The sequence below is a fragment of the Plodia interpunctella genome, chromosome 8, assembly GCF_027563975.2.
Source record: "Plodia interpunctella isolate USDA-ARS_2022_Savannah chromosome 8, ilPloInte3.2, whole genome shotgun sequence".
Classification (NCBI taxonomy): domain Eukaryota; kingdom Metazoa; phylum Arthropoda; class Insecta; order Lepidoptera; family Pyralidae; genus Plodia; species Plodia interpunctella.
Window position 1 is genome coordinate 1731641 of NC_071301.1, and position 13314 is coordinate 1744954.

At 36.0% G+C, this 13314-nt stretch overlaps 1 protein-coding gene across 2 annotated transcripts in view; it reads left to right on the forward strand.

Annotated features, from left to right (window-relative positions):
* LOC128671784 (max dimerization protein 1-like) overlaps nt 1–13314 on the forward strand; it is a 296995-nt gene that overhangs the window by 228773 nt on the left and 54908 nt on the right. For both annotated transcript variants that reach the window (XM_053748542.2, XM_053748541.2), the window contains exon 4: nt 7560–7674. In XM_053748542.2, coding sequence (XP_053604517.1) covers nt 7560–7674 — 115 coding nt within the window. The remainder of the gene's footprint in view (nt 1–7559; nt 7675–13314) is intronic.

Sequence of the window (13314 nt, forward strand, 5' to 3'; positions counted from 1 at the left end):
ATTTATTCGATATAACATAGAATCTCTTTACATTTTTTTTGACTTTAATCCACTGAAAACAAATTAAAGTTAGTAAATTTTTACTGAGCAGGAGTGTAAAGATTCATTATGCAAATGATTTCGTCCTCAAGAAAATTGACATATCGTAATGACAGCGCGGCCGCAGCAGTCGAAACGCCCGGAGAACCACCAAGTTACCTCTGTTCCTATTCTCCACTCCTGTGATATGGCAATCCTGAGCACAATGGCCGCCAACCACTTCTCTGCTTTATGAGCCGTGGGCTCCGTTCTATCCTGTATGTATTGCCGTCACAAAAACTTTAAGAGTTGGTAGATTAATTTGTTTTACGTCAGTTTCTAAAAGAAGTTGCGTAACTGGGTTTGCGATTAAATATAGTAATTAAATATATTATCGGATACTTTTTTCTAATGTCAAAAACAATAACATTAGACTTGTGTCTAGCTACAAGTTCTTTTGTAAATTTTTTATCAATTCTAATCTAACTTCTTATCGAAACATGAAAAATGATATTGACAACTTATGCCACCGTGCTACCGTGCAGTAAACCGTTTAGGAGTTCCCTCGTTGGAAGCTGTTCCTGGGTGCGCCGTCAGGTCATTATCACAACTATACTTATGCATTAACTATACTTTGTGAAATATAACTTGATTGTGATGACAGATGTCGAATGCATCGGTTCATCCTACTGTCATATGACTCGAAGTTATATATTATAAAGTCGCACGTTTTAAATAATGTGAGATAATAAAATCGATAAAAAATACAGTTTTTACGTGCAGTAGCTTACCGACTCGTTAAAAACGTAAACAACAAAGTAATATCAATAACTATTCCAATACGAAACTACGGTAATTAGTTTTCACGATAGAAAAACTAATTTGTATGCAAAACTAATGTTTACTGCACGAACAATGACTTATTTTGTGTGAGTTTATATGTTTTGTTATTGTGGTACTAATAGTTTATACATTAATACCTAAAATACAATTGATACTAAATTATTAAAAAATAAGAGACCTTGTGTCGTCCTAATATCACCAACTATATGTTGCCAGGGGTTTCGCTCGTGGGAATTTTGAGATAAAATATACAATTTTGGATAATGTACCTTTCTAATGGTGAAAGAATTTTTGAAATCAGTTCGGCAGTTTCGGAGATTACCCGCCTCGAACATAGAAACTCACAAACTCACTTAAAAGCTTACCTTTTTATAATAATAGATGTCAAACGAGTGTGAAGGTGAGTTTATACACACTGCTGGACATAACCTCACCTTTTTCGCGCCACTTTTTTCGATATTGTACCAATTTAACCATAGCTTTATTAACTTTCATCGAAAACTTACATACTACTCTTCGATCGTCGCCAACTTACATATGTCCGTCCCTCTTGTAGCAAAATAAAATTCCTCTTTTTGGGTAGTCGCGCAAAGAGTGCACTTGAACGAACCCTTTTAGAAGCAGACCAAGGCAGCCATATTGAAACACGTGTAAGACCATTCATACTAGTATTTCGGAGACGCGACGTGTCAGACAAGTCGGCGGGACTTTAATAATTGTGAGCAGACGCATTGTCCGCAAGCGTTTAGGCGATTTTCGTCAACACGCGTACAGGATTTTAAACTTTGGAATGCAACACATAAAGTTTAATTTAAAAGGGACACGTTTTCAGAGAATGTATTTTGGTTGGCGTCACGTAATTGGACGGTGTTGCGAGTAGCGTCGAAAAATCTCATTTCGTTTAATGGTTATAAAACATCAGTCCTTATTTCGTGAAGGGTGAACTTTTTGGTAATATGTGTTTGTTTACTGCAGCGTTTCGTGAGGAAACCTTTACGTAAATGTAATTGGGGAAATTCACTCTAGAAGTGAATAAAGGACTCTACAAATTAATTATATTGTGTCTAGAAGAAATACTCGAAACGAACAAAAGTTATGTGTACCTAATACTTACTGAATTTTCGGTTTCGTAATGTTGGTTTGATTCTACATTTCGGTAATAGAAATTACTTTTATTTCTCAAGCATTGTTACTTTTGAAACTAATGTGATCTTAATCCATCTGGTATTTATGGGTTCAAATGAATATATTATATAAATTATGTAATAATTAATATGGACAATGCACAAATATTGAGTTATTTCGACACATGTGTTTAGGCATACTTAACTATATTTTATACTACGAATATTATAAATGTGAAAGTTGTGAGGATGTACATATGTTTGTTATTCTTTCACGCAAAATCTACTGGACTGATTGTTATGAAAATTAGTACACGGATAGAATATAACCAGGAATAACACATAGGGTACTTTTTATCCCAAAATTCCCACGAAGCCCCGGGGCGCAACTAATAAATAACATATATAGATTAAACGTCCAATCAACCACAAACAGCCACAAGAAGATGCAAATCAGTCTACAATTAGAAACTTCAAACTCTCAACGTGGATACAGTGGAAGCTATATTCCAGAAGTTTGCGCGACTAATATCCAGAAAATGCAATCCAGCGCAGACCGGTGTCACCTGGCCAATATCGGAGCAGCAATTTGCATGCCCGTGTGCGCGAAACTTTATTTTACTTATGTTTAGTATAGTTATTTGTGGCGTGTGTCCCAAGTCCTAATTAGAATACGACCACTCCATATCCTCTCATGGTCTTGTCAACTAACAGGCAAGCATTCCATTGGCATTCCCAAGGAGGGTGTTAAGGGAGGGTGAGGATGTCAAGCAGATAGGCAGATCACACCCAAATCTTCAAAATGTTAAGCATGACCTGATGGTGCACTCAAAAACGGCTCCGGTCGTGGGACGTCCTCAACTACCACTGTCTACTGCATGGGCATGATTTATTTTTCACACATTGAACGCAATAACATCTCTCTGACAACATTAAAAACTCTTGTCAAAAATTACATTCATCTAAAAAACTTAATATTTAACTTTGCTTCATAAATAAATAATCTTGGCTTCTTGTAGCAACTATGTTGATTAATGAAGAAAAGGTATCATGATAACTTTATTTAATTAATTAAAGACACAATAATCCATAATTTTTCCATTAATATTATGTCCTAATTAATTAATCCGGACACAAGATGGGTCGATGGCTAGCGAATGTTCGGGGTTCTAAAATGGTTTCGAACCGCACGGAAAAGAGGTGAATGACATAAATTGAGAGTATCCTATACCCAGCAATGGGTTATAGAGGGCTGGCGATGATGATGAGGATGGTGTCCTAATCGTGTTTCAATATATTTCTAATTGTACTTCTTATTTACACTCAAAGGCAGTTTTTAAGGGAGCGTTCGTTACTGAATATTGAGGAGAATATGAGTATATTGGAAAATATCCGGATAGGTGAGGATGTATATGTGTATGTTTGTTACTCTTTCACGTAAAATTTACTGGACGGATTTCTACTGTATGTATAGAATAACAGAGTACTTTTTCTCCCGTAATTCCCCACCAGAGCGAAGACCCGGGGCGCAGCTAGTATGAGAATATAACAATCGGCCTTGCACATAGCTGGCCCATAATTTAACCACTAAACCATATTACATTAGATTGTAACGTTCCACCGTTTCAGCACAAACGAAATGGTGTCGCAAATTGCGGCCGGTCCCTACCATGGGTGCTATCGAGTTTTAATGTATTTAGCAGTACGGGAATTCAGAGGGCATGCAGATATTAGCTCTCTGCCAATACAAAACTGAAATACAAGCCTCATCTGGCCTCTTTCTTTCTTATTACGTGTGTTATTGCCAACACTGACTGTCAGATTTTATTCCGTATGGTCGTTATAATTTAAAGTTTAATCTGTGAAGGCCTATTTATTGACATTGTACATTTAAATTTAGAGCAAAACATTAACTCTTATTGGATGTTATTGTGTATGATAGGTACCTAGTAAAAAATATGTTAATCCTTGATGTAACCAAAATTTATTTACATTCTAATTTTTGGCTAACATGTGGAACTGTATATTTTATAAGACTAACTGTACATACCATGTTAAAGCAAACGAATGTTTTCTATTATCTGTACAAATACCTTCATTTTGACAGCGGAATATGAAAGGACTTGAGCAGGCCAAGTTTAGTTGAACCAAATGACATGAGAATGAGGAAGGCCAACCCGAAAAAATGGTAAGCGGCAAGGGAAGAAATTTTTTGACAGTAGCCCTGTAACTTGGCAGAATCACAGCCTAGAATGCAACGGAGCTCGGGAAGATGAGAGATTTTTGAATCGAGTATTGTTCGAGTGCCAATAGTACTAACCCAAATAAGCTTTGTTAGTCCGGCATAACGACAAACGTCCAGTCTCGTGTGAAACCGCCTTAGTTGGCTCTCGTTGGACTTCTCCTTTACATTATACGCAGTTTCATGTACTTAAATGATGCTGTATATATTTCACGTCACGCTCCTGGGTGCTGGGAATGTAAGATTAATTAATTTAATTCATTGTAATAATAGTATGACGAATATTATATGATCCATTAATAGTATAAAATAAAATCGCTTACCGCTGTCTGTCTGTCCCTATATATGCTTAGATTTTTTAAACTACGGAACGGATTTTGATGTAGATATTTTAATAGATGGTGTGATTTCTGAGGAAATTTTAGGTGTATAATTTATTGTGGTTTTATCTGAGCGAAGCCAGGCCGTGCTGCTAGTAAGTAATAAACCTTGCGATTTATTTTCTTATGAAAACACATTTTTATTAATATATTATATTTCTTTCTATTTGGAAATCTAAAAGCTATATGGTTTCAAAGGAATACATTATTTTGCATTGAGGATTTCAATTAAGTAATAGTATAATTTAAATTCGTTACACAAAATCTCTCAAAATCGCAAATAAGAAAGTGTTAAAAATTATCTCGGGAATATGTAATTTAACTACATACTCTAGCTGAAAACAAACTCACTGCTCACACTTGACGCGACGAAAAAAAAATCATCATGTTTTGTCGCAAAAAAAAAAATAACAAAGCATTTTGTCAGTAGGAACATTTTCCTTGGCACATTTCTTCTATTTTCATACAACACAAGAGTTTCTACTTCCAACACAATATTCGAAATTTAAAATAACACCAACAAAAATACACTCCAAGTTAACGAGTGTAGTAATTGTCAGAACTGTCTTTTAAAAAGAACGCCTGAATCGGTGCCTGTTAAAAGGAAAACGCCTGAGTTCGTGCCTGTGCCAGCCACAAAGGAAACCGTACAATGAAGGTAATGGCTCGAGAATTGATATCGTCACCTTAGATATTTTTATATATATATTTGTACGTTTCGTTTTACGCTATTCTTTCTCATTTCTTTTTTTAAGTGAAGGCGGGGAATAGGCTATTTGTGAATTATGCTATTTATTGTTTCGTTGTCATAATATTCAAGTTCAGTGGTGTCACAAAAAATATTACGATAATAAAGTTTTTTTTAATCGTAATATTTCATTAGCTGTATGGTGAACACCAACATTTTCTGATAGTTCTATAGGTGTATTAAATAATACATAAAATTTATACACATATAATAATTTATATGTAAATTTTGTTGGATTTGTGTCATCTGTACACTTTTCACGAAGCGTGTTGCCTATGCTTCTACAAAATATCCATATGACTATGGATATTTTGTAGAAGCATGCTGCATACATTTTTAAACCATAAAAAAATTACATCTTCGCAAAATTTAATCTAACACCTGCTTTAAAAACCATACTGTGTCGTTTCTCAACGCCTTAGATATTTTAGAGCACGTATAAATTTTATTTAATTGATGCACTGGCTCACTGCACGTCTTGGGCGACAGTTAGTGCAGTGAGTGACTTTATAATCACTACATAATCACTATCACAATATATAGTATATGACAAAGTCGCTCCCGCTGTCTGTCTGTCCGTATGTATGCTTAGATCTTTAAAACTACTCAACGGATTTTGATGCGGATTTTTTTAATTGATAGTGTGATTCTTGAGAAAGGTTTACGTGTATAATTTATCATGGTTTTACCCGAGCGAAGCCGGAACGAGCCGCTAGTAAAGAAATAAAATAAATCTCATACATGCTCGTCATAAAATCTCTGAGTGATATTATACATTATATTATATACTAGGTTTTGCCCGCGGCTTCGCCCGCGTGAATTTCATAGCAAAATCTCAGTATTTTTTTTTTATTAGGACAAATCACACAGACGGAGCTAGCCCCAAAGTAAGTTCGAGACTTGTGTTATGGGATACTAACTCAACGATATTATATTTTATAACAAATACATATATAGATAAACATCCAAGACCCGAGCCAATCAGAAAAAGATCATTTTCCATCATGACACGACCGGGGATCGAACCCGGGACCTCTCGGTTCAGAGGCAAGCACTTTACCACTGCGCCACCGAGGTCACCATTGAGGTATTAGAGTTAAAAAAATTAGTTCCGATTTTTTACTCGAAAGATGGAAGACTGATTCTACGCAATTGTCCAGAAGGCTGTGCCTTATCAAAATATTGATAATTACCCCCTAAAAGCACTATGACGCCCTAATATAACATTACATTGTCCGCACGGCCGACCATAACTCCAAACGTTATTAGGTAACGAGGGGACAGACAGACATACAACCAGCTAATTGTGTTTGCTACCACTAAATGGAATTACTGCCCTTAGTTTTTCTACCCTTCTTACTTTTTGGTGTTTCGGGCGCTGTCAAATGTGGTGGACGTTGAATGTGCTTCGTCCAATTTTCCTAGTCTTCAGTATTTTTTGGAAGTTCTCTAACTAAACGAAAATACTAATATTTTCTCTAAGAATATGATATTTTATGATATTAATATCTTACTAATGCGTGAGTGTATTTTCTTCTTGTCTGCTTATATATTGTTGAATGATATAGGTAGGCAAAAACATACATACAGACTGACATTGAATTCTAAAATATTGTTTTTGCTTGATTAGTCACATAGTCCTTATTTATTTTTCTATAATATATCCTATGTATTGATTATATTGATATTGTTGAATCTGGATATAGGTCATTAGACTTATTAGAAAGATTGATCGAGTGTTGCTCCGAACAAGGGAGACCGAAGTGGGATAGAATGGCGAAGACATTTCTGTGCTGTGCGACAACATAAATTATTATTGAGAAATGAAAAATTCCCCGGATTTATTCTAGCTCAGAAATTAAAGATTCGGCTGGTTTATTCCAAAACAGAAACAAAAATTTCGGCCGATTTATTCTAGATTAGAAGTCAAAAATTCGGCTGGTTTATTCTAGTGTAGAAATTAAAAATTCGACAAGTTTTTTTTTAGGTCACAAATCAAAAATTCGACTGGCGGCTGGTTTATTCTAGTTCAGAAATAAAAAATTAGGCTGTTTTATTCTAGCTCATGTAAAACGATACAATTCGCCCTACTTTCATCCGTGGATATAATTCACAAATGTATATAACTATATATTGTAACTAGTCCACCCTTTCATAACGTAAATACAAACATATTAATTAAAGTTTATGTCTGTTTGTTTCAGGCGAGCACACCTCAGAAGTTGCTTGGAGAAACTCAAGGACATGGTTCCCCTCGGCCCCGAAGCCTCAAGACACACCACACTAGGACTATTAACAAAAGCAAAAAGATTTATAAAGGTAATGTCCGTAGACTGCTTACTTGTTGTAGTACACTGGGTTTGGTCCGCGGTTCCAACCGCCTTTATTTTAGTAAGTAGCTTTTACGTGATGCGCGAACAATCATACATACAGACAGACATAAAATTCTAAAAAAATACTGCCTTTATAAATAAATAAATAAAATAAATATTAGGACAAATCACACAGATTGAGTTAGCCCCAAAGTAAGTTCGAGACTTGTGTTATGGAATTAGTATCCCATAACACAAGTCTCCCATAATACATATATACTCGTAGATAATCCAAGACCCGGGCCAATCAGAAAAAGATCATTTTCCATTGTGACCCAACCGGGGGTCGAACCCGGGGTCGAACCCGGGACCCCCTGAACCGAGAGGTTCAGGGGGTTCCAAGCAAGCAAGCACTTTACCACTGCGCCACCGAGGTCGTCTTCATTTGTATATCACAGTGATCCGTCTAACATACCAAAGCAAAATCGAAAAAGTGGGTGTTCTTTTTTTAAATTATGATTTTACTTGAGCGAAGCCGGGACGGGCCGCTAGTACTAATATAAAAGATACAAATACATTTGATCCCTATAAATGTGATATAGGTCACCTTATTTACAACAGTGTGAACAAACCGCACTGCATGTTAATCTAAGGGTGAGTTGCTCCATCAACTTTGACTGTAACTTTAACACCGCACCGCCGACGTTTAGACAATATGGTGTACTTTGCGTTTTTCAGCATAGGTTAAGTTAACATTGGCTGGTGCAACACACTCTAAGGAACCATACCGCTGACAGAGCATCCATTCTTTCCATCACGTGGCTTGGTTTTGTCACGCGACACTAGCGTGAAAATACTCGCAATGATTTATGGTTTACAAGTCGATTTGTCATAGAGAATTCTATTTTTTTTTTCAATGTTTGGTTTAAATTAAAAGTAATGTTCCGATAAAAATATTACTATGTTGATTAAATTATAATTGAACACATTGATTACGAGATGCGTTCGAGCGACAAGATTGTTTTTAGCTTAAGTGACAGGGAGTTGTTAATAAAATATGTCTATGCTTTCATCACTAGGTGTCTATTGTTAGACGAAGACCATTTGATTTTCATTAAATTCATAAATTTAAACTTCAGTGTCAAATTGTGTTTGTATCATTCACTAGCGTGTGCAAATGTAATTTACCTTCTATGAATCAAAGCAAAATCTCAATCATTTTATTGTAAATACCTCGGGTTCTGAGCAACGTATCGCGATGAAACCTATACCAGATTATAAGTTAAACCATCCACCACCACCACATCGATCCACTAATTATAGCGTGATTCGTGAAGAAACATACATACAGACAGATGAAAATTTAAAAAAATTGCTTGGTTTCTTTTAGTCACATAATAACACAACGTAATATTTTTCTTATACTAATAGTTTTATTATATTAAGTTTTATTATACTGCTCTAACTGACAATAAGTGAGATCGGTAAATAATGTCACGAATGAAATCTAGAAAAACACATCTCTCATTTTACTTTGTTTCGCATTCGGGAGAAAACATGTTTTCACTTTCCTTCGAGTCCAATCGATTTTCAAAGTTAGCTGACATATTGAAGAGATAAAAGAAAATGTGTATCCGTTATTTGTGAGACCCAGAACAAGTCAAGAACCGAACAGATACCGGACACTTTATATGATGTTGGAACGCCATCTTGGACATTTTATTTTATTTAAACTTTGTTCCACAAAATATAACTAGTAAAAATGTACAACAGGAAAAAACCATTATATATATATAAGTCAAGAGACTGTTTTACAGATAATGATATGTGGGTTCAGAAATAATGAAAGTATAGGAATATACTTAATTTATACTTATTTTTAGCATTATACCCTCTATTTTCATTATTCTCCGCACTACCTCGTTTTGATAGAATAAGGCTACAATAAGATGGCGCTCAGAACGCTTCGACCGCTGCAGTCGCGCTTACATTACGATCCGTCAATTTTCTTGACGAAGGAATCATTTCCAAAATCAATCATTCACAAAATTTACATTACGACAGTACAGATTCTAAAGTCTGATAGTAAAACTAATTCTTGTTTTTGTTAACGTTTGAAAAATTCTAATGACAGCGCGGCCGCAGCGGCCCGAACGCGCTGCGAACCACGCGGTTCAAGAAGTACCTATATTGACTAACTTTTCTAATGACATTTGCTCCCATTAAATAATAACTAATATACAATTTGATGTGGCAAAATATAAGTAAATTTCATATGCTATACATTTGCACGTTCTGTTTTTTGTTCGCCCCCGAGCAAAAGAAGTAATGAGTGAAGATATATTGTACACGTTACGTCAACATGAACATAAAACCTTCCAAGATAAAACACACATAAAATATATCAGAGACATATTTGAGACATAAACATTGTTTTGACTCGTCTAGGCAATACTACATATAATACGCGAATGTAAGTCAGTATTGTAATTCAAGATGGCGGGTGTGCCCCGACGGAATACGACATAATTTAATCAGGATTATTTTTCGTTGCGAATGTGGCATTTTGCATTCTTGTCGTGGGCTTTTTAAAAATGATTTTTTTTTTTTGAGAAATCTGTCTCGGATTTCGCACACGTATGTTTTATAAAGGTATTTTATGGAAACGTGCTATATATAATGAATTGGTATCATTGATCTTTAACTAATCTGATTCGCGGAGCCGACATGCTAGAAGAAGAACAGCCATAATTGTTTATTTTTGATATACTAAGTGTGATTGTTTCGAAATACTAGTAATATTTAAGTAGAATTCGCTGATACAATTAATGAAAGTATTTTTCAATCTCAATTCATAATATCCTTTTTTTTTAAATGTAGTAAATTTCTGTTATAAACGATTTAACAAACTTGTAACGACTCTCTTTTTGAACAGACTTCCTTTTGAAGAGACTAATTTAAAATTTCGTCGGTGTCGAAATTTTTTAAAGACTGGTAATTTACATGAACTAAACTTTTTTAATTTGGCGCGAAGACGGTGGCATCTTCAAACGGTGTCATCCAGCCTATAAACAAAAGAGCACAGGGTTTGCGCTTCCGCCCGGCGCCATTTCCGGCCCGCCACTTCCGGTTGCCGTCCGCCCCTCCCTTTAGGACCTGCGGGGTAAAATACTAAGAGAACAGAAGTAAAGTTCAAATATGACGATTTCAATTCGTCGCATCACCACGCCCGTCCGCTGTCTGGAGTCATCATCATCACATCGAGTGTGTTTTTGCTAACACTGGTGTCAGATTTTATTCAAGACGCCTAAAGACAATTTACCGCCATCTAGTGGCAGGTAGTCGCATACACACTAGTGAACTAAACTGTCCACCAGTGTGCAGGTTTCCTCACGATGTTTTCCTTCACCGGAAGCAAGTGGTGGTCTATGAAAACTTATTATACATGAGTCAGATTGGTATACAAACTCATATGGCACGAGTAGGATATGAACCTGAGACCTTTTGATCTACAGGCGAGCGTTTTAACCATTACACCACCACCGCTCCAGCGCGGGCGAATATTTGTACATATATATGATCACGGTTATGTTTAGTCTGCAGTTCACCTTGAACTGGTTTTTGTTTCTGTCCATAGGAGCCGTTGAATTAAAAAATATTCTCTAGTAAGTCTAAAGATTTATGTGTGCATGACTCCCCTAAATGTATGTGTCATGTACATTGTTGTAGTGCTATATATCTGTATGTATTCTGTTTTGTGTCTCGAAGCCGACCTCCTTAGGCACTTTTTTTAAGTTGCGTATGCTTTCACTGGTAATGGAAGTGCTCAGTCACTGGAAGCCTCGCTCTGCCATATTTTGTGAATGCGATGAGGCTTTTTTCTAGTCTCCTATCTGTTATATCTGGATGAACACCATTATTTTGCATGTATATGTGTAAATAGTGACAAAACCGCTTTCTTAATCCATACTAAAATTACAAATGCGAAAGTTTGTAAGGGCGTATGTTTGTTAATTTTTCATGCAAAAACTACTGGACGGATTTTTTTATGAAATTTGTTACACGGGTAGAATATAACCACGGGTAGAATATAACAAGTAGGGTTGCACAGGTCTGAGAAGCAAAATGAACAATGTTTTAGAAAAAATGTCAGTATTTTATTTCAATGTATTTAACGAACGCGTAATTTTACGGCTTCGCTGCACTGAGACTGAGCGCCTCAAACAAAATTTTTAAACAATATTTGTGATCCTCTGACAACAGTATTGCGTACTTATACTTTTTTTATTGTTCAACATGTGCTATTGTGGCTTCTCCCCACAATCCATGTGTCATCTCCTCGCCTTTCCCGAGTGTCCATAACTGTACTCGGGCTGACTTAATGGCAGCTTCCGATGAAGCCGTCGAAGTGGCTCGTTTCTGGCAAGAATATATTTAGGTAGCACCCGATAGAGCGTTAATTTGCCATCGACACGCAAAGTAGAAGAACAGTAAAAAGTATAATTTAGTGAAAAACGGTTTGCTTAATACTGTTTTTAGCGGTATAGTTGTGAACCCTAATCTCGAGTCTGTACCGGATCGCCGGTCACAACGCGCGGCCGGTGACGAATGCGCGCCGTATCCGGCCATCGCTCATGCCGCTCGGCTGCATACTATAACCGTGAATACAGTCATTCGGCTATAGTAAAGTCAACAGCAAACCAAGTTACCCCGCATGAACCTCTATGGCGCGGTAATAGCGGCGAGTATGCAATGGTTTGCAAAGGTTGATGTGCTGTTGACTGTATAGTCAAAGGCAAGATCAAACAATTCATTGCGCTGCCACGCTTTTGTTTTTTTTTGTAAAAGTAATTAGATAAGTTAGCAATTTTTTTAATTGGTCCTCTTGAGAATGAGTCATTTCGCGAATCAGTTCTTTTGAGAATTAGCCATTTCGTGATTCAGTTCATATAAAACTAAGGTTCCATTTTGCGAATTAGATATAAAGCGACTAAACGGTCTTGATATATCGACTGCATGTAACGTGTCTTAAGATTTGTTTATTATAGGACACTTAGTGATAAATGGAACGATTTTTCTCCTCTAATTTCAAGGATAACAATCAAATTTTAACCTAACACCCTATATTAGTGCAGACAAACTGCCAAGTCAAAAATATTACGTGTTTCACGATAAAATCGACGCTGCATTACAGTTGTAAAGTTGTTATTTCTCAAACTTCACTCATGTTTGTCCAGCCAAATTAAGGAGTTACCGAGGAACGATATAATCCGACTAAAGTAAAAGTAATTTACGCGCGCCGTCGCGTCCAATCAGACTGCTCGTTTGCTATCGTGCATACTGTTCATAACGTTAATTTGTAACGTTGCAATTTTCTTTAACGTCGTTGCTAGTTTTGAATAGAGTTTTACTGTAATTACATTAATACTAAAACCGTGCTCACTTTGTGCAATATTAAAAACATGTCATGCTCTGGTATAATTTAATACTTAAATATAAATTAGTAAAAGAGTGCGGGTCGAAGTATAGCATATAGCAGAGTTTATATAGCATAATTTACCTGTATACCCAGCACTACGCGATGTTACAACATTATTTAAAATTATTTAAAAGTACTTATTTAAACATTATTTAAAAGTAATTATTT